Here is a 20,223-nt window from a genome sequence, read left to right as displayed (position 1 = left end):
ATCACTTTACAAAGTAGAAAGATAAATTTTCATATGACATTAGTTTTATTAAATCTAAGTTTCCTTTTATGTATTTTTCTATGTATGCAAATTAATTGACTACAAGAACTGCTACGCCCCTCGCTAGTACAGCGGTATGTCTTCGGATTTACATAACGGATAACGCTAAAATCAGGGATTCGATTCCCCGCGGTGGGCTGAGAAATTGTTTTCCAGGTTGGGGGTTGTGCAGTAGGTTAAAAACCTACTCACTTAAAACCAGTCTGTTACAGAAACCGCAGCGTTTGCGGCCCTATGTTCCTTAAGGAATCAAGAGGCATATAATGATGAAGAGGTCCTCAGGACAAGATAAATAAGCATTGAATTTTTTTAACAAAAACGTGTTAATTAGAAAAAGTAGACGAATCTAGAAACATTATGAAGAATTATAGAAACAATATAATCACATGACAATATCTGTCTGAGAAGACCGCCTCCAGGGAGATGATTACATTCTTATTGGTTTAGATTTTTAATTTACAACTAAGCCACACTGAACTATCCGCTGTGTTCTTTGAGGGGATCGAATCATGATGTTAGCGTGCTAAGTCCGTAGTATTAACGTTGTGCTTTATGAGTTTAGGGACAATTTGTTTTTGATTAACTGTATAAATACTCACTCGATTTGTGTCGAGAAGGATGTGACATTTCTGAAAATGGATAGAGGTAAATATTTGTAAGACAGCGCCATCTAGAGGTTTCCATTGACGGTTCACGTGACAGCAAGGATTTGAAAGTAGAAGATAAACACCCCGAGCAACTACCGTTTATTTTATCAACTTTGTGTTGGTTTGGTGTTCATAACTAAATATTTATAGTCGTAAAATTGGTTGGCTAATACACACGATCACTCAGTTGTCTTTCAAAAACAAAAATACACATCAAATACACACGATGTCTTCTATAGAACTTTGGAAATAACAAGCGAGCAGTAATGTATTGAAAATTAACACTATTTAAATTTAAAGATGGCGCCCAAGTCAAATAATTGTAAAAATGCGATAAAATACATTAGGGAAGGGATAGAATGTATTAGTGGTCCTACATAAGGTTTCACACATATTAAAATATATCATTTCAGTAAACATACTCTATGGCAGTTTATTACAGATGAAACAACTTCTAGCAAATATCTATCTTTTGAATATCATTCTCTCGTTTTACATACCTTTTCTCTTTAAATATACGTGATGGCCATCACTGGTTAGTAAACATTTCATGTTGCAGACCCTTTATTTTACAAGATACACAATGACCATCACTTGTAAGCAAACGTTCTACGTTACAGACCCTTTATTTTACAAGATACACAGTGACCATCACTTGTAAGCAAACGTTCTACGTTACAGACCCTTTATTTTACAAGATACACAATGACCATCACTTGTAAGCAAACGTTCTACGTTACAGACCCTTTATTTTACAAGATACACAGTAATAGTCATTTGCAGACAAAACTTACATTTTCTCGGCCCCTTAATGTCAGTTTCATCATATCCAGAGGATTTTTACTTGAATATTACAACGTTTCGCTTTAAGGAAACAGTACGAGTATCAAACAACACAGTATCCTGTAGCTGTCTCTATCAGATATGCACTACACATTAATGAAACAATACAATAATTCAACAATACAGTATCCTGTAGCTGTCTCTATCAGATATGCACTACACATTAATGAAACAATACAATAATTCAACAATACAGTATCTTGTAGCGGTCTCTATCAGATATTAACTACACATTAATGAAACAATACAAGAATCCAACAATACAGTATCCTGTAGCTGTCTCTATCAAATATGCACTACACATTAATGAAACAATACAATAATTCAACAATACAGTATCCTGTAGCTGTCTCTATCAGATATGCACTACACATTAATGAAACAATACAATAATTCAACAATACAGTATCCTGTAGCTGTCTTTATCAGATATGCACTACACATTAATGAAAGAATACAATAATTCAACAATACAGTATCCTGTAGCTGTCTCTATCAGATATGCACTACACATTAATGAAACAATACAATAATTCAACAATATAGTATCCTGTAGCTGTCTCTATCAGATATGCATTACACATTAATGAATTAACGAGATTCCCACTGTTGCTATCTACTATCTAGTGGAAACCTATTGTTTCAGATTCACTATTAACAGCATCTTTAAAAGCAATCAAATCAAAGAAACCCTAGTTGAGGGGTAGAGTTTAATAATGTATATTATTGTCCTTAACAAGTTGTTATAAAAAAAATCCATACTTGTTCATACAATTCACGTTTTCGTCACCTTCGTATTTACACTCCAGGATAACGTCTGTTTTTTGAAGTCCTAGTCGAATCCGAGATTTCTTGTCAAGTTTCTTGTATATATTTTCTAGTCTGTCCACATAATTCTAATGAATAAAACATTGATAAAATAACAGTTGGAAATACTAGGAAGAGGTAGAATTTTTGATTCCCCTTTAATAAAATATTATTTAAGAAACGGTGAAAATAACAACAGTTTGTTGTACTTTATATTAAGTTTTGACTTTTATGATGTATAAAAGCTCATAGAATATAGATATATTGGTGACAATGCTCAAGAACTTTGTAGAGCAAACTCTAACATTTGGTAATGAAATATGTAACAATACTCAAAAATACTGCAGAGCAAACACTAATGTTTGACAATAAATTGGTAACACTGCTCATGAATGTTATACAGAAAACACTAATAACACTGCACAAAAAAGTTTTTGCTTCTTGAACACTGTTGGGTGTTCCTTATAGATTTTTGTCTGCTGATCACGAAAATCACATTTATATTTGCCCATCACGTACCGTTTCATCGAAATCTTCAGTTTTGTCATTTTTTTTTATATTTTCGTTTGTGTACGAGGCCTATGAACAATGTTGTGTGCAGTCTGGGCATGTCCAGGCATGAAATCAGGCCAGGTTGGAAGCTGTTCTGTGAAAGTATGCCTGGGTATTCCTAGGCAGGCTGGAGCCAGCTTGACACTGTCTCAGCAGGCTATAAAAGTGACTTGCATACACAGATGCTGCTCATTGGATTAATATAGACCTTATAGTGTGTGCGTATTGTTTCAGAATATAGCATTGCTTCAGTAGCACTGTAAGAAGTAAGTTAGATGTTATAGACGTTTTACAGGACAATTGGTGTCGGTCAGTATGTCTCGTCAATATCGTAACAGCCGCGATACATTCTGCTATATTTGTGGCGAGAATACGCTTGTTCATCAGAGACGCTCAATAATTGCTCTTGTGAAGAAAGCATATCATCTGTACTTCGGCTGTAAAATTGGTGATCTAGACCAGGAATAGGTGCCTCACATTCGTTGTGCAACATGTGCTGTCTGTCTGAGAACTTGGCTCAGAGGCACTCGAAAGACAATGCCGTTTACTGTTCTGATGATATGGCGAAACAAGAAAGACCATGTGACGGACTGTTACATCTGTTTGACTAATGTGTCTGGTTTCTCTGCCAAAAACAAGAAGTCAATTGAATACCCTAATCTGCCTTCAGCAATGAGACCCATGCCACATGATGACAGTCTTCCAATTCTGAAACCATCAGAGGAATGGAACTTAGATGAACCAGATGAATAAACTGCAATGCAGGGAAATGGCAGTGACATTGATCCAGATTTTGAACCGTGTTGCTCAGGTGATCCACATCTCCTAACACAGTCAGAATTAAACGATCTGGTCAGAGATTTGGGTCTGTCAAAAGCAAAAGCCGAATTGCTGGGTTCGAAACTGCAGGAATGGTGTTCGCTGTTACCAGGTACAAAAATTTGTTTTTCGAAGCCGCCAAGATGATATAACCAAATTCTTTGCACAAGTTGACAGTCTCTGTTTCTTTGTTGACATCGAAGGATTGTTCTCTGCTTTGGGTTGTGACCATGACCCGCAAGAGTGGCATCTCTTTATTGATTCATCAATGTTAAGCCTCAAAGCTGTTCTGTTACACAATTACAACGTTCACTCATCAGTACCTGTTGGTTATGCATCACACATGAAAGAAACCTACGAGAACATGGAAATGTTGCTGAAGCACATCCAGTACAACAAGTACAACTGGAATATCTGTGGAGATCTGAAAGTCGTTGCTCTGTTACTGGGACTGCAGCTTGACTATACAAAGTACTGTTGTTTCATCTGTGAATGGGACAGTCGTGCCAAAGAGTCACATTATTCTAGACAGAGCTGGCCACTCCGTAAAAAGTTAGTTCCAGGACATGAAAATGTGGCACATGAACCGCTTGTCGACCCGGCGAAGATTTTTTTGCCTCCTCTTTACATAAAATTGGGACTTATGAAGAATTTCGTGAAAGCAATGAACAAAGAAGGCGAAGGTTTTTGTTATTTAAGACAGATGTTCCCATGAATAACTGAGGCCAAGATGAAAGAGGGCATTTTTGTTGGCCCTCAGTTCAGACATGTTATGAGTGACAAGCGGTTCGAAGATCTGTTAGTTGGGCCAGAAAAGATTGTCTGGAAAGCCTTTAAAGATGTTGTTGACAATTTTCTTGACAATTACAGAGCTCCACATTACATTCAGCTGGTAGACAAACTTCTCAAAGTATACAAATCAAAGAAGTGCAACATGTCACTCAAGATTCATTTCCTCCACTCACGCTTGGACTTCTTCCCCGCAAATCTCGGTGCTGTCAGTGACGAACATGGTGAAAGGTTTCACCAGGACACTGATACAATGGAAAAACGATATCAGGGCAACTGGAGTCTGTCAATGCTTGCTGACTATTGTTGAACACTGCAACGTGATGCACCGGGCATTGAATACAAACGAAAATCAGGAGCAAAACACTTTTAATTATGTTGAACTTAATAGCGTATTAGAAACATAAACGCAATTAAATACGTTATTGCCGGTAAACAGTTAACTGTTTATTTCTCAAAGTTCCCACGTGATGAAGTAAAACCAAAACTATATTTGTGCATACCCACCAGGTACCTGTCACAACCAGCAAAAATTTTTCAGGAAGCAAAACTTTTCAAAAAATTGTTGTGCAGTGTATTTGGTATTAAAATGTGTAACAATGCTCAAGAATGCTGTGAAGCAAACTCTAACAATAGTTAACGAAATGTGTAATAATGCTTAACTTACGTTTATCAAGAAATTAGACAATAGAAAATATAAGATTAAGATAATGTTCTAATCGAGTGAATAAACAACAATAATAAAATAAATAATCAATATTATTGACTATTTGTAAACAGTATTAATAGAAATGAAATGATAAGCATTCTATTTTCTAAATAAACGTTGTATTTCAAAATTATTAACTAGAAGCTTATTTTATTGAAGCGTTGCTTTAAAACCAATTAATTTTACAAGAAGACTACGTTCTTTTCAAAACAAGGGTTATTTACTTTTTGAATCAAGTTTATTTGATTAAGTTGGAATTACCATTACAAAAAAAATGATGAATCTTGACTGAGTTATCGGATGTCCAGTTTTCACGTGCTGCCACACCCACTACTGACCATGGTACTAATGTTGATATACACGTGTACTGTTTTTGCATCTATTGCCATGCCCTACTGGCGATGATCAATAAGTAGATGTTAACTCTAACAGTGAAGTCCATACAAAAGTCCAAAGTTTAGCCGTTAGAATTCAGTTGAATTCGTCTGATTTGTAGCTATTGGCCCTAAAATGTATTATTGACATGTTAGGCTTAGCTTTTCGTGTAATAGAGTTTTGTTACGTCACATAATAATAAGATAAGTTTCATACAATGAACACACGCGCTGTCTATTCTTAACAAAGTAACACCATAAGCTAAAACCTACTTCCATTGTTTCATTCTTCCATGGATAACAGGTTTCTGGATTCTCCTTACACCAAGACCTCTTGCTTATCCTAAGCAACAATATCAACAGATAATAAGATAGAACAGACAAGAATGACACTTCGTTAAATGTATTTCAATTCAACCTGAAATTTTATTTTAGAATTATTTGATATTTCTTTCCTTGAGAGGGTTGAATAAGTTATATGAAAATGATTTTAAATATGCAAATCAGCTATTCACGTGACAATCACGTTCAATATATATCCACGTTGAAATGGTACTATGTTTAAAGCAGTGCCATAGTACCATAATTTGATCGCGTGTAACAGTCTTTTACAATACAAAATAATCATACACTTAGATAATAAATATGTGTTCCTATCCGACATTTTGAATTTTTAAAACGAAGATACTCTTTAAACGTTTGTTTGTTTTGAATTTCGCGCAAAGCTACACGATAGCTATCTGCGCTAGCCGTCCCTAATTTAGTAGTGTAAGACTAGAGGGAAGGCAGCTAGTCATCACCACCCACCACCAAGTCTTGGACTACTCTTTTACCAACGATTGACGTGGGATTGACCGTAACATTATAATGCTCCCACGGCTGAAAGGGCAACCATGTTTGGTGTGATGAGGTTTGAACCCGCGACCCTCAGATTACGAGTCGGGTGCCTTAACCACCTGGCCATGTTCTTAAACGAAATGACACCGTTAAAAATGAATATAGATCATCTTGGGGTACTAGGTCCATCAAGGAAGAGACTTGCAGTAAGTCCTTCCCCAGCCATGGAAAGCAAAGTGCTGCGTCTTGTAAGAAGAGGTGAGAATTCAAGAATACAGAGGTCAGTGGAAAGACTTTCCACGTGCTCCAAGTAAGAGAGTGTCACATAATTAAAAAAGATTTGGGACTGAAAAAAATTACACAAGTTATATGTAAACAAGTTGTTTCCACGACATATTTGTTGAGCTGTTGTATATCTCAAGGCGCTGGAAAATGAATCAGGTATTTATTATTTGAAAATATATCAGCCAAGTCGTTGGATGTAGATCTGTTGAATAGTATGCGATAGTACTGTTAAAACGGGTGGTGGGAAACCTTCGTCTTTGTACAGTGCATGATGGTTTTTCGGAAGCAAACAAGGAACAGTGGTATGCTTTACTGTGAAAGCCTTGCGACGGAGACTCGTCTGCAAAAGCTATGGTCAAAATACAAGGGCATTATTTAAGGCATGTCCAGACGTGGCAACAGAGACTGTAACTACACTGTGAGACCCCAGAATCCTTTTTTCAACTTAATGAGCCTGTGTAAAACTAAATACCTCAACACCTTCAGTAGTTTATTTTCATTTAATCTGAACGAAAACAAAAGCGTCTTGATTTATATTTGCATTTGCATTGTCTAGAGAAGGAAAATATTGGATTGTTCTTTTAATGCTAAATTCCCCATGCAATGTTCTAATTAACAGCAATTCAAAATCAGTCTACGAGAAAGAAAACTGGCATTGACAAAGCTGATTATAAAACGATTACTAAGCCTATCAAACTCTGTAGGTCACAATACTCTCGTTCACCTACAAATAGAAAAGACAAATAATGAAAACGATTACTAAGCCTATCAAACTCTGTAGGTCACAATACTCTCGTTCACCTACAAATAGAGAAGACAAATAATGAAAATATTAAACTTAGTGTGCAGAGTGAAACTAATCATCACGAGTATTCGCCAGATGTCGTATCGAAAGCCAGACGATTGTCGAAGAAGTGAAAAAAATAAAATAAAATAGATATTTGGTCAAGAGATGAAAGAGAAACTTGAGAATTTATAACGGAACGAATATATGACGTTTATTTAACAAACACAATAAATTATTTGTTGCTTCATAGCGGTACACCTTTTCAAGACAAATAGTCCTAAGTCATTTTTGCAAACAGTTTGTGTTTCAGCGTGTCAATTGTGTCGTTACGTTTCACAAGTGTACCAACTGGCACGATCTGGAACTAGTTTTCAGACAACAGGAGGGAGGAGTCATATTAAATAAACGCCCTCTTAGCACTTTAAGTGTAAATATTACAGAGAACAAACAAGCAGACAAAATAAACAGTATAATACAAACTGCGTTATTTTACTGGTGTTTACAATTTTTGATAGTTATATTATTCACACAAAAACTTACGTTTTGATAGTTTGATGTTTACGTACAATGTTGTCTATCGGTGCGTCGGTGGTAAGGTTACGGACATACAACGCTAAAATCCACGGTTCGATTTTCTGCGCAAGACAAGGTTAGACAGTCCACTGTGTAGCTCTGCGCTAACAAAATCATTTTGATTTCATTAAAGTTAACTTTTAAATTTTTTGTTAAACCTAATGTTCCAGAATCTGTGAAAACAATGTATTTGAAGATTCATCAGGGTAAAATGAATAATTTTAAATAAATTACCAGAATAACACGCGCAGCTCCTTTGTTAGGTCTTTGCTTCGTATGGAAATTACTTCCTTTGTAAGGTTTCCATTTCAGCTTCTATTTCTTATCTTTTATTATGATTCGTTTCTTTCTTGGCTGTGTTTGCATCATGATTTATTCGACCTAAATATTCAAGACTCCAAACTAGTTGATTTTGTTTGAAATTTTGCGCAAAGCTACACGAAGGCTATCTGCGCTAGCCGTCCCTAATTTAGCAGTGTAAGACTAGAGAAAAGGAGAGTAGTAATCACTACCCACCGCCAACTCTTTGGCTACTCTTTTATCAACGAATAGTAGAATTGATCGTTACATTATAACGCCCCATGGCTGGAAAGATGAACATGTTTGGTGGAAGGGGAACTGAAAACCGAGATCCTCAGGTTTCGAGTGGAGCGCCCCTAACCACCTGATCATGCCCCTACCTCCGCCCCCCAAAAACAAAACGTAAAGAAAATATTCTCACAAAACTGGATTTGGATCAACGGAGTTTATTTTCAGTTTCTACTCAGTTGTTCAGCGGTAAGTTCGTGAATGTTAAAATCTGAAATCAGATTTCTGCGGAACTCGGTGAGTAGCTTTGTGTTAAATCAAGCAAAAACTAAAATGTTAAAAAAGATGCAAAGTGTTAGTTAGCTAAAGAAATATCACAAAGTGATAAAGCACCATCTCCAAAACAGTCCAATATTTTCTGAAAGGTTTATACTATATAGCATAGCCGACGTTAGTCTGTAGAAGTCACTTGCTTTAACTAGCCGGGCCATTATACAGCAGTGTGTTGTTTGTCAGTCAGTCAGTAGACACTAAAATTATAAACTTTGTAGGTAGAACACTAATATATGAACTTCTAAACTTGAAGTAATAGCATTTGATACCCTCAATTTTGGTTTTATTTAATCTTGAAATAGTCGCGAAAGATATAGGCACGTTTCCGCGACATGCCTAGCAACACCGAAGTGCTGTGGTTGTGGCGGGGAACATTGTATTTCACAATGCAAAAAGGAACAAGAAACATCTAAATGCTGTAATTGCCAACAAATACATACAGTCAACTATAAAGGATGCGAGAACTACAAACAAATGAAACAACGCATATATGATATAAAAACAACAACGACTGAAAAGAAACAGTCTAACACAAACCCGCAACGAACAAAATACGCAACAACAGAAGTCAGTAAAACATCTAAAACAACTTATGCACAAATGCTAAAAGGAAACAAGACACAAAAACAGCATGAACAAAGCAATACTACTCAGGAAAATAACACTTCAATATGCACACAAAATCACAAAAAACAACACCACACTCCCAGAAATAAGTGCTAACACACATGACAAAACAAGCCAATTTACTACCATAATCCTAGACATCATCACAGAATTTATAACATGATACACAAAACCAAATCAAACAACCAACTGTATTGATATGGTAATAAACATCTTGAAAAAAAATGTTATACCTCATATACCACACATAATAACAACACTTATGGGATACCTACTGATAACATAAAGTTCACAGTGGTATATATCAACATTCAAGGTGCAATAGTTTCCAAGAAACACGACATCGAAGACGTTATACAAGAAAGTAACCTTCACATTATAATATTAAGCGAAACGTTAACACACAACTACAATAGATTTAAGATACCAAACTACATAATAAGGATAGACACAATAAACGAAAATGATGAAAACAGAGATATAATAATGCTATATAAAACTGATCTATCAGTCACAGATATCAGTATGAGCAGGGACAACGAACATGTTACTGTGGATATTCTGTTAATAAACAGAACAAATGTCACAACAGCAGGAATATACTGTTTACCACATAAGCAACGAGACATAACTTTACTAAATAACATCTTTTGTCAGAACCTATTGGAGACGTAAAAAGTAAAAAAAAAACACATGAACTTTGGATGCAGCTTTACAAACAATAATGGAAGGAATCTATTACAGTTTATAGACAATAATAATATAGCACTACTGAATAATAACACCCCCACACATACAGCGTATGTCACTAATACCAGTGACATACTAGATTTTTGTCTTAGCACATACAATATGAGCCAAAAACTAATTAAATTTCAGGTGGGATAAGATGTTGATAGCGACCATCTACCAATATGTTATGTGTTCGATCACGTCCTACATAACAATACAACCTATAGAAAAGTAAAGTTTGATTACAATAAAACAAATTATCAAAAAGAATTAGACAATCAATTACCTAATAACGTTATAGAAGAAGTAAAAAACAACGATATTGAAATGGTTAACTACTGTGAAACAATAGCGGACAATAAAACAATACCGAAACAAAACCATAAAACAACAAAAAACACATGGAAATCAAACACAAAAATAATAGCCCTAATCAAAAAAACGTAAACAATTCATGATAACAAGAGACAGAGAAACCAAAACATAGATAAAAATATAAAAAATCACATTAGAATACAAATAAAACTACTAGAACAAGATAAATGGGATAACTTTTGTACAAAATTAAACGATAAAACTGACCCCAGAAAATTCTGGACACACCTTAGACGACTCACCAATGACAATTCAGTCACAAAAAATATTCTTCACTTGAATATAATAATACAATAGTATACACAAATGAAACAAAAGTCGAAGCTTTGAAAGACCAACTACAGATATACATTTAAAACACACACTGCTCCAGATATGAATAAGTCACAAATTATATACTAAACAATAAAGAACAATTTGAACCAATTTTCCCAACAAGTATACCTGAGACAAATACAAGACATAAAACCAACTACGAAGACACGATCCTAATGAAAGAAATATCTATACATGAACTTCTTGAAGCAACAAAAACATAAAAAAACAAATCTCCAGGTAACGATGAGACACAAACCATCCTTCTCAAAAAGAGCACTCCGAAATTATTTGACCACTTAAAATCACTTGTCAATTTATTGCTATCCTCTGGATACTTACCAATTTCTTGGAAGCATTCTAATATATTAATGTTTGATAAGGAAGGAAAACCAGCCAATAAACCTAATAGCAACCGACCAATCAGCCTGACGAGCTGTGCAGGTAAAGTTTTAGAACGCATGATTAGTAATAGACTCTCCACATATTTGGAAATAACTTCTAAATTGCCTGAGAAGAAAATAGTCTAAGAAAATTTAGACAAACAACTGACCACTTAGTCAGACTAACTGAAGAGATAATAGACAGCTTTAACAAAAACAATGCACTGTTACCTGATTTCTTAACATTGAGAAAGCACTTGACACTGTATGGCACAATGGTCTACGGTTCCGTATGCAAGAAGTGGGACTACCGTGTGATATTATTCGCTGGTTATCTAAGTTTTTGTTAAACAGGAAATGTATAATAAATGTAGATGGAACGTTTTGTGAGCACTTTACTCCAGAAGATGGCGTCCGAAGGGAGGGGTGATTAGCCATATACTCTTTATCATGTATGTAAACAACTTGCCCCTGAAGGATCCGAATCATGGATTGTCCTCACAGTTCGCTGATGATGTGACAGTCTGGAAAAGTGCCACAACACCAGCAATAGCAGCCACAAACATACAACCACAACTAAATAGAATAAGCGAATACTGCCAAAAATACATAATAAAATAAATATAGACACAACTAGTCGTCTTTACAAAGCTGACAAAACACAAAAACGTACAGCTGGAAATATATACGAATGGAATATTACTTCAGACTGTCACATCAGCAAAATTTCTCGGTCTAACCTATGGATCAATATTAACATGTATTAACCATTTAAATGAAATTAAAGTAAAGTCTGGCGAAGAACCAGCTATGTTAGAAGTCTAACTGAGAAGTACAGTGAAGCATCTACAGACAACATACTAAAAATTTACAAAACATACATTAGACCAGTAATCGACTATATAGATCCAGTGTGGATAACTGTAAGTGACAAAACATTTAAAACCAAACTACCAACAACACAAACCACACTCCTCACAACAACATACAGAGTTCCCAGAACCACATCATCTAAATTCATACACAAATATTCAAACATATCAACCATACCAGCTAGACTCCTACATAGTACAATAACGTACTTCGATAAAAATTGGATGAAAAATGAATTATTACCCGAACTAGACAGGTACCTCATACATGATGAAGTTAGTCCTAAACATCTCTCACTGATCAACATATATTTTAAACATAAAAATGAATAAATCAATAATATAATGATAAATATACATAGAGAGGGGATAAGACCCCCAAAAAACTAGACTTCCCACTGATAGGGCAAATGATATCGATAAATGTACGGAACTAATAGAATAGTCTGAGTTTACTCTGACCCTAAAGCAGCAGCCACACCAACCAACACTGTATGATCATGTGAGTAAAGGAAGGAGGAAGAGGTCAAAGTGCACTTGACCCTCCAGGGTACATACGATGACATAAATCCCGAGTTTGTTTGTTTTCTTTTCAATTTCGCGTAAAAGATATATGAGGGCTATCTTCGCGAGACGTGCCTAAGTTAGTAGTGTAAGATTAGAGACAAGCGTGCCTAAGTTAGCAGTGTAAGATTAGAGACAAGCGTGCCTAAGTTAGCAGTGTAAGATTAGAGACAAGCGTGCCTAAGTTAGCAGTGTAAGATTAGAGACAAGCGTGCCTAAGTTAGCAATGTAAGATTAGAGACAAGCGTGCCTAAGTTAGCAGTGTAAGATTAGAGACAAGCGTGCCTAAGTTAGCAGTGTAAGATTAGAGACAAGCGTGCCTAAGTTAGCAGTGTAAGATTAGAGACAAGCGTGCCTAAGTTAGCAGTGTAAGATTAGAGACAAGCGTGCCTAAGTTAGCAGTGTAAGATTATAGACAAGCGTGCTTAAGTTAGCAGTGTAAGATTAGAGACAAGCGTGCCTAAGTTAGCAGTGTAAGATTATAGACAAGCGTGCCTAAGTTAGCAGTGTAAGATTAGAGACAAGCGTGCCTAAGTTAGCAGTGTAAGATTAGAGACAAGCGTGCCTAAGTTAGCAGTGTAAGATTAGAGACAAGCGTGCCTAAGTTAGCAGTGTAAGATTAGAGGCAAGACAGATAGTAATCACCACCCACCGTCAACTCTTGGGCTATTCTTTTACCAACAAATAGTGGGATTGACCGTAACATTATAACGCCACCACGGCTGAAAGGTCGAGCATGTTTGGTGTGACGGGGAGTCGAAACGCCTTAACCTACCTGGCTATGCTGGGCCTCCTAATCCCGAGAGAGAGAAAGCCGTAATTCACTTTGTAGGCTGCAACATAGCATGACATACGAACTTCAAAAGTATTTGATACTTTCAAATTGGGTTTTATTTACTCTTAAAACAGAACGCTCGAGGGGAACTTGTGGAAGCAATCTAGAAAATGGTTCTACATTGTACTTTACTTTCATTCAAGTGTTATTAAAATCAAGTATAAAACTGGAACACCATTATGACGTGTACGTAATGTTGCAGGACTTAGAGACAAAGTAAATAAAAAGAGCGTTAAGACACATTTGTTTTTCATTTTCAGCCAGGGGCGCTACGAAGGTAAGGATAACTCTAGGGGCGCTACGAAGATAAGGATAACTCTAGGGGCACTACGAAGGTAAGGGATAACTCTGGGGGCGCTACGAAAGTAAGGGATAACTCTAGGGGCGCTACGAAGATAAGGGATAACTCTAGGGGCGCTACGAAGATAAGGGATAACTTTAGGGGCGCTACGAAGGTAAGGAATAGCTTTAGGGGTGCTACGAAGATAAAGGATATCTCTAGGGGCGCTACAAAGATAAGGGATAACTCTAGGGGTGCTACGAAGGCAAGGGATAACTCTAGGAGCGCTACAAAGATAAGGAATTACTCTCGGAGCGCTACAAAGGTAAGGGATAATTCTGGGGGCGCTACGTAGGTAAGGGATAACTTTAGGAGCGCTACGAAGGTAAGGGATAACTCTGGGGGCGCTACCAAGATAAGGAATAACTCTGGGGGCGCTACGAAGGTAAGGGATAACTCTAGGGGCGCTACGAAGATAAGGGATAACTATAGGGGCGCTACGAATGTAAGGAATAACTTTAGGGGTGCTACGAAGATAAGGGATAACTCTAGGGGCGCTACGAAGATAGGGGATAACTCTGGGGGCGCTACGAAGATAAGGAATAACTCTGAGGGCGCTACGAAGGTAAGGGATAACTCTAGGGGCGCTACGAAGATAAGGGATAACTTTAGGGGCGCTACGAAGGTAAGGAATAACTTTAGGGGTGCTACGAAGATAAGGGATAACTCTAGGGGCGCTACGAAGATAAGAGATAACTCTAGGGGTGCTACGAAAGTAAGAGATAACTCTAGGGGCGATACAAAGGTAAGGAATAACTCTAGGGGCGCTAGGAAGATAAGGGATAACTCTGGGGGCGCTACGAAGATAAGGAATAACTCTGGGGTGCTACGAAGGTAAAGGATAACTCTAGGGGCGCTACGAAGATAAGGGATAACTTTGGGGCGCTACGAAGGTAAGGAATAACTTTAGGGGTGCTACGAAGATAAGGGATAACTCTAGGGGCGCTACAAAGATAAGGATAACTCTAGGGGCGCTACAAAAGTAAGAGATAACTCTAGGGGCGCTACAAAGGTAAGGCATAACTCTAGGGGCGCTACAAAGATAAGGGATAACTCTAGGAGCGCTACGAAGATAAGGAATAACTCTAGGAGCGCTCCGAAGGTAAGGGATAACTCTGGGGGTGCTACAAAGGTAAGGGATATGTGAAGGAAAAATATAAGTTTAGATTTGTCGTCTAAACTACTGTGATTAGCGAAAAAAATAAATATACACAGACACTAATCATTTACAAATCTTAGAAGCGCGTTAAACTCTTTCCAAATGTTATACATAAAACAGTTAGAAAAGTAACATTTCGTTTGGTCAGTAACTAAGTAATACAACATAATAAACATATTACAACGTGAACTCCATATCTATGGTCAGTCAGAACAATCAAACACAGTACCGAATTATTCTAAGTCGTCATTCTAATTTATTTTAAAAAGTTAAACAGAAAACATAGACTAACATTTCGGGTTTGTGACATACCCATAAACCCAGTCGCAACAAACAGTGAAGTATATAGTTCATATAAATAATTGCTGGTTGTTAAAGTGAGGTATATAATTTATATAAATTATTGCTGGTTGTCACAATAAAATCGGTAGTTTATATAAATGATAGCTGGATGGAACACTGAAATATATAAGTTATATAAATTGTTGCTGGTTGTTACAGTAAAGTATATAGTATATATAAATGATAGCTGATGTTATAATAAAGTATGTAGTTAATATAAATTATTGCTACTTATGACAAGTGAAGCATATAGTTTATTAAAATGATTGCTGGTTGTGACAGTGAAGTAAATAGTATATATAAATGATAGCTGATGTTATAATAAAGTATGTAGTTAATATAAATTATTGCTACTTATGACAAGTGAAGCATATAGTTTATATAGATGATTGCTGGTTGTCATAATAAAGTTTGTAGTTTATCTAAATAATTACTGGTTGTGACAGTGAAGCATATAGTTTATATAAAATATTGCTGGTTGTGACAGTGAAATATATTGTTTGTATAAATGATTGTTGGTTGTGAAAGTGAAGTATATAATTCATTTAAATGATAGCTAGTTGCCACAATAATGTATTTAGTTTATATAAATGAGAGCTGGTTCTGATAGTGAAGTAAATAGTTCATATAAATGATAGCATGTTGTGACAGTGACATATATTGTTTATAAAAATGATAGCTGGTTGGGACACTGAAGTATATAGTTTATATAAATGATATGTGGTTGTGACACAATATGATTGTGTAAAGTACATAATATGCTCCTTCGACGATGACAGAGGGGCTATGTCACAAGTCCCTACGATTTATATGCAATCATTTCAATGCTTGAAATATTGATAAGCAGCGCCCTCTGCTTTAAGGGCTTAATATAGCTATTTAAGTTTAAAACAACTCTGGCTTATAGATATATATCATGCAAACATATGACAGTGACTGAAGCTCTGAAACACCTTGTTGTTTGTATAACTGACAGAGAATGAGTTAAAATGTACATCGCTTGTTTTTCAGTGCTGCTAATGTTAACTAGAGTTAAAATAAATGTCGCTTGTTATACAGTCTTAGGTTTTTACTGTGAATAAAACCAAAATTTATAAATATTTCTATTGCTTTGCAGGTGTGTCAACTTTCTACTACAATAAGTTATTTGTGTTTGTTCAAGACCTGATGGTTAAGTGTATGGATTTAAACATTTTATGAAACTAAAAGAACCAGGGGAAGGAATTCCAGGGTAATATTGGACCGAATGTGCAGCTCGGGGTGTTATATACAGTTAATGGTGATAATAATAAGGCTAGGATGTACAGTTCATGGTGATAATAATAAGGCAAGGATGTACAGTTAATGGTGATAATAATAAGGCTAGGATGTACAGTTCATGGTGATAATAATAAGGCTAGGATGTACAGTTCATGGTGATAATAATAAGGCTAGGATGTACAGTTAATGGTGATAATAATGATGCTAGGATGTACGGTTAATGGAGATAATAATAAGGCTAGGATGTACAGTTCATGGTGATAATAATAAGGCTAGGATGTACAGTTCATGGTGATAATAATAAGGCTAGGATGTACAGTTCATGGTGATAATAATAAGGCTAGGATGTACAGTTAATGGTGATAATAATGATGCTAGGATGTACGGTTAATGGAGATAATAATAAGGCTAGGATGTACAGTTCATGGTGATAATAATAAGGCTAGGATGTACAGTTCATGGTGATAATAATAAGGCTAGGATGTACAGTTCATGGTGATAATAATAAGGCTAGGATGTACAGTTAATGGTGATAATAATGATGCTAGGATGTACGGTTAATGGAGATAATAATAAGGCTAGGAAGTACAGTTAATGGTGATAATAATGAGGCTAGGATGTGCAGTTAATGATGATAATAATAAGGCTAGGATGTACAGTTAATGGTGATAATAATAAGGCTAGGATGTACAGTTAATGGTGATAATAATAAGGCTAGGATGTACAGTTCATGGTGATAATAATAAGGCTAGGATGTACAGTTCATGGTGATAATAATAAGGCTAGGATGTACAGTTCATGGTGATAATAATAAGGCTAGGATGTACAGTTAATGGTGATAATAATAAGGCTAGGATGTACAGTTAATGGTGATAATAATAAGGCTAGGATGTACAGTTCATGGTGATAATAATAAGGCTAGGATGTACAGTTCATGGTGATAATAATAAGGCTAGGATGTACAGTTCATGGTGATAATAATAAGGCTAGGATGTACAGTTAATGGTGATAATAATGATGCTAGGATGTACGGTTAATGGAGATAATAATAAGGCTAGGATGTACAGTTAATGGTGATAATAATAAGGCTAGGATGTACAGTTAATGGTGATAATAATAAGGCTAGGATGTACAGTTCATGGTGATAATAATAAGGCTAGGATGTACAGTTCATGGTGATAATAATAAGGCTAGGATGTACAGTTCATGGTGATAATAATAAGGCTAGGATGTACAGTTCATGGTGATAATAATAAGGCTAGGATGTACAGTTAATGGTGATAATAATGAGGCTAGGAAGTACAGTTAATGGTGTTATTAATTATGCTAGAATTCATAGCGTGTTTCTCCGATAATAATACCTACCCATAAAATAAGACCTAGTGTGATTTTTGGGGATAGTTTTAATATAAGCCCTACCCTTAAAATAAGCCCTAGTTAAGAGTGGCAGGAAGAGGAAAGAAATAAAAAAAAATTAATTTATTAATTAGTTTAATAGTTAGTTAATTAGTTTGTTTAAGTATTAATCAGTTAGTTTAATAGTTTAATAATAGTTTATTTTAAATGGTTAGTTTAATAGTTTGCAACATTAAATAGAATATAATTTTTTTAGTCATTTTCACTCCAGCCCGGGTTACAAGAGATTGTGACTTGGGTGACTAACTCATGGAACAAAATTACAGACAACTGTATTGCCAACGCGTTACGAGCAGGCTACTTGGATAAGAAATTCTCATTCCATGAAACCTCTCGCTCAACATGAGAGAGTAGGTGCGAAAATTCTACAAGAAATTGAGTTAAGTGAAAACTCAGCAGGAATTTTAAAAACAGATGATTTGCAAGACATTCCAGAGGATGATGATATGATTGTTTTTGAATAAATTCCTGTTAATGAGTTTCTGAATGTTTTTCGTAATTTCTATTTATTTAGAGGTCTTATAATTTTTATTTTGTAACTTCATTTTTTTAATATATCAAAATAAGACATCCCCCGAAAATAAGCCCTAGTGTCATATTTTGGAGTGAAAATTAATATAAGCCCTGTCTTATTTTCGGAGAAACACTGTAGTTCATCTATTGTACACCTTGCACATCTGTTGTTGTTACTTATGACTGTTACCTGTTGTCGTTACACACGGTGATGGCTGGAAGGCCCAGAGACATCTTATTGTCCACTTGAATCTCTACGACGGTGTGGAACTCGAGAAAGATTTGCAAGAACCCAATGCTGTGCCATAAAAACCCCACCGAACACACCAGGACAACCAGGAACCTCACCTTGTTGATTGAGCGCCTGAAGAGCGAAGTGCGCGAATGGGAGTAAGAAACGACATTTATATTAGATTTATCTCTGCTGGGTCCAGAAACGTTTCGCTCTTCTGGTCTGAAGATAGTTTCTGATGGTTGGTCACAGCGTCTCATAATGGACGTGAAAAGAAGATAGAATGGAAAGAGGACATGGATTGCATACAGACTTTGTGCAAAACGGGTTTATATCGGCGTTTTGTTAAGTCACGTGACTTCTGTGAGTCAGCTGCACCAATCACAGAAGCACAAGTTTTTATATCGTATTCGCAAAACGTTCTTTGCACGGACCTAGTAACATTAATAATAACACGAATGAATTTATAAATACTATTGGAATATAAGACCTTTCGATCCCGCATTTTGGAAAAAACCAAAAATAAAAATTAATGGGCCATGCACAAAATTGTCACGCTAACCACTCATTGTCTGCTTCACATTAAACAGCAAATAGTTGTGTTAGTTGGAACAGACAACAGAGGAAGATAAACATTTGCCTATAAATATCCTATTCGAGAGACACGATAAACAATCCTGTAAAACCGGAGTGTTAGAGGGAAGACAGTTCTCTTATTTTTTTACAGGGCTAATAATACTTTCGTTGTTTAAAACGGTCTCGTAATTGTGAGGCACATTTGAACGAGGTCTCGTGCTTAATGGATGCTCCTGAACAAAACAATACGTGCTGAAATTGAATTTCTTGTGTTACCGAGACTCGTAGCATGTTCTACAATGAAGCTTGGTAAAACCTCAGTAAATGAGTGACACGGATATATAGTAGTCCGGAAATGGATAACAGTAATCAATTTATGTGCGGATAACTAGAGCACCTATGCGTGCGCTTTCAACAAGTTGTTGGTCTTAGTGTGACTTAAAGATTAACGTGTCATCACTGTGAATCTGTTCATGGCTCCCAGTCTGTCGTTGTTGCAACAACCGCTGTCCTGTAGGACTGTAGTGCTTAAATAATACAGTTTTGTCGCTGTTGACTACTTGTCTTTCTTCTAGTTGGTCCAACATGGCCAAGTGGTTAAGGCACTTGATTCGTAATCTGAGGGTCACGGGCTCGAATTCCCGTCACACCAAACATGCTCGCCCTTTCAGCCATGGGGCATTATAATGTAATAGTTAATCCCGCTATTGGTTGGTAGAAGAATAGCCCAGGAGTTGGC

The 20,223-nt window shown here is 36.1% G+C and overlaps 1 protein-coding gene across 1 annotated transcript in view; it reads right to left on the bottom strand.

Annotated features, from left to right (window-relative positions):
- Nucleotides 1-19,180, bottom strand: part of LOC143227023 (epithelial sodium channel subunit beta-like) — a 42,755-nt gene extending 23,575 nt beyond the window's left edge. Inside the window, exons 1-3 of the mRNA XM_076458567.1 lie at nucleotides 18,867-19,180; nucleotides 5,874-5,943; nucleotides 2,313-2,446 (exon numbers count right to left, since the gene is read on the bottom strand). Coding sequence (XP_076314682.1) covers nucleotides 2,313-2,446; nucleotides 5,874-5,943; nucleotides 18,867-19,168 — 506 coding nt within the window. The 5' untranslated portion in view covers nucleotides 19,169-19,180. The remainder of the gene's footprint in view (nucleotides 1-2,312; nucleotides 2,447-5,873; nucleotides 5,944-18,866) is intronic.
- Between the last annotated feature and the right edge of the window lie 1,043 nt (nucleotides 19,181-20,223).

This window comes from Tachypleus tridentatus, chromosome 9 (genome assembly GCF_004210375.1).
Source record: "Tachypleus tridentatus isolate NWPU-2018 chromosome 9, ASM421037v1, whole genome shotgun sequence".
Classification (NCBI taxonomy): domain Eukaryota; kingdom Metazoa; phylum Arthropoda; class Merostomata; order Xiphosura; family Limulidae; genus Tachypleus; species Tachypleus tridentatus.
Note: the sequence above shows the minus strand (reverse complement) of the source record. Positions and strands in the feature narration are given on the sequence as shown.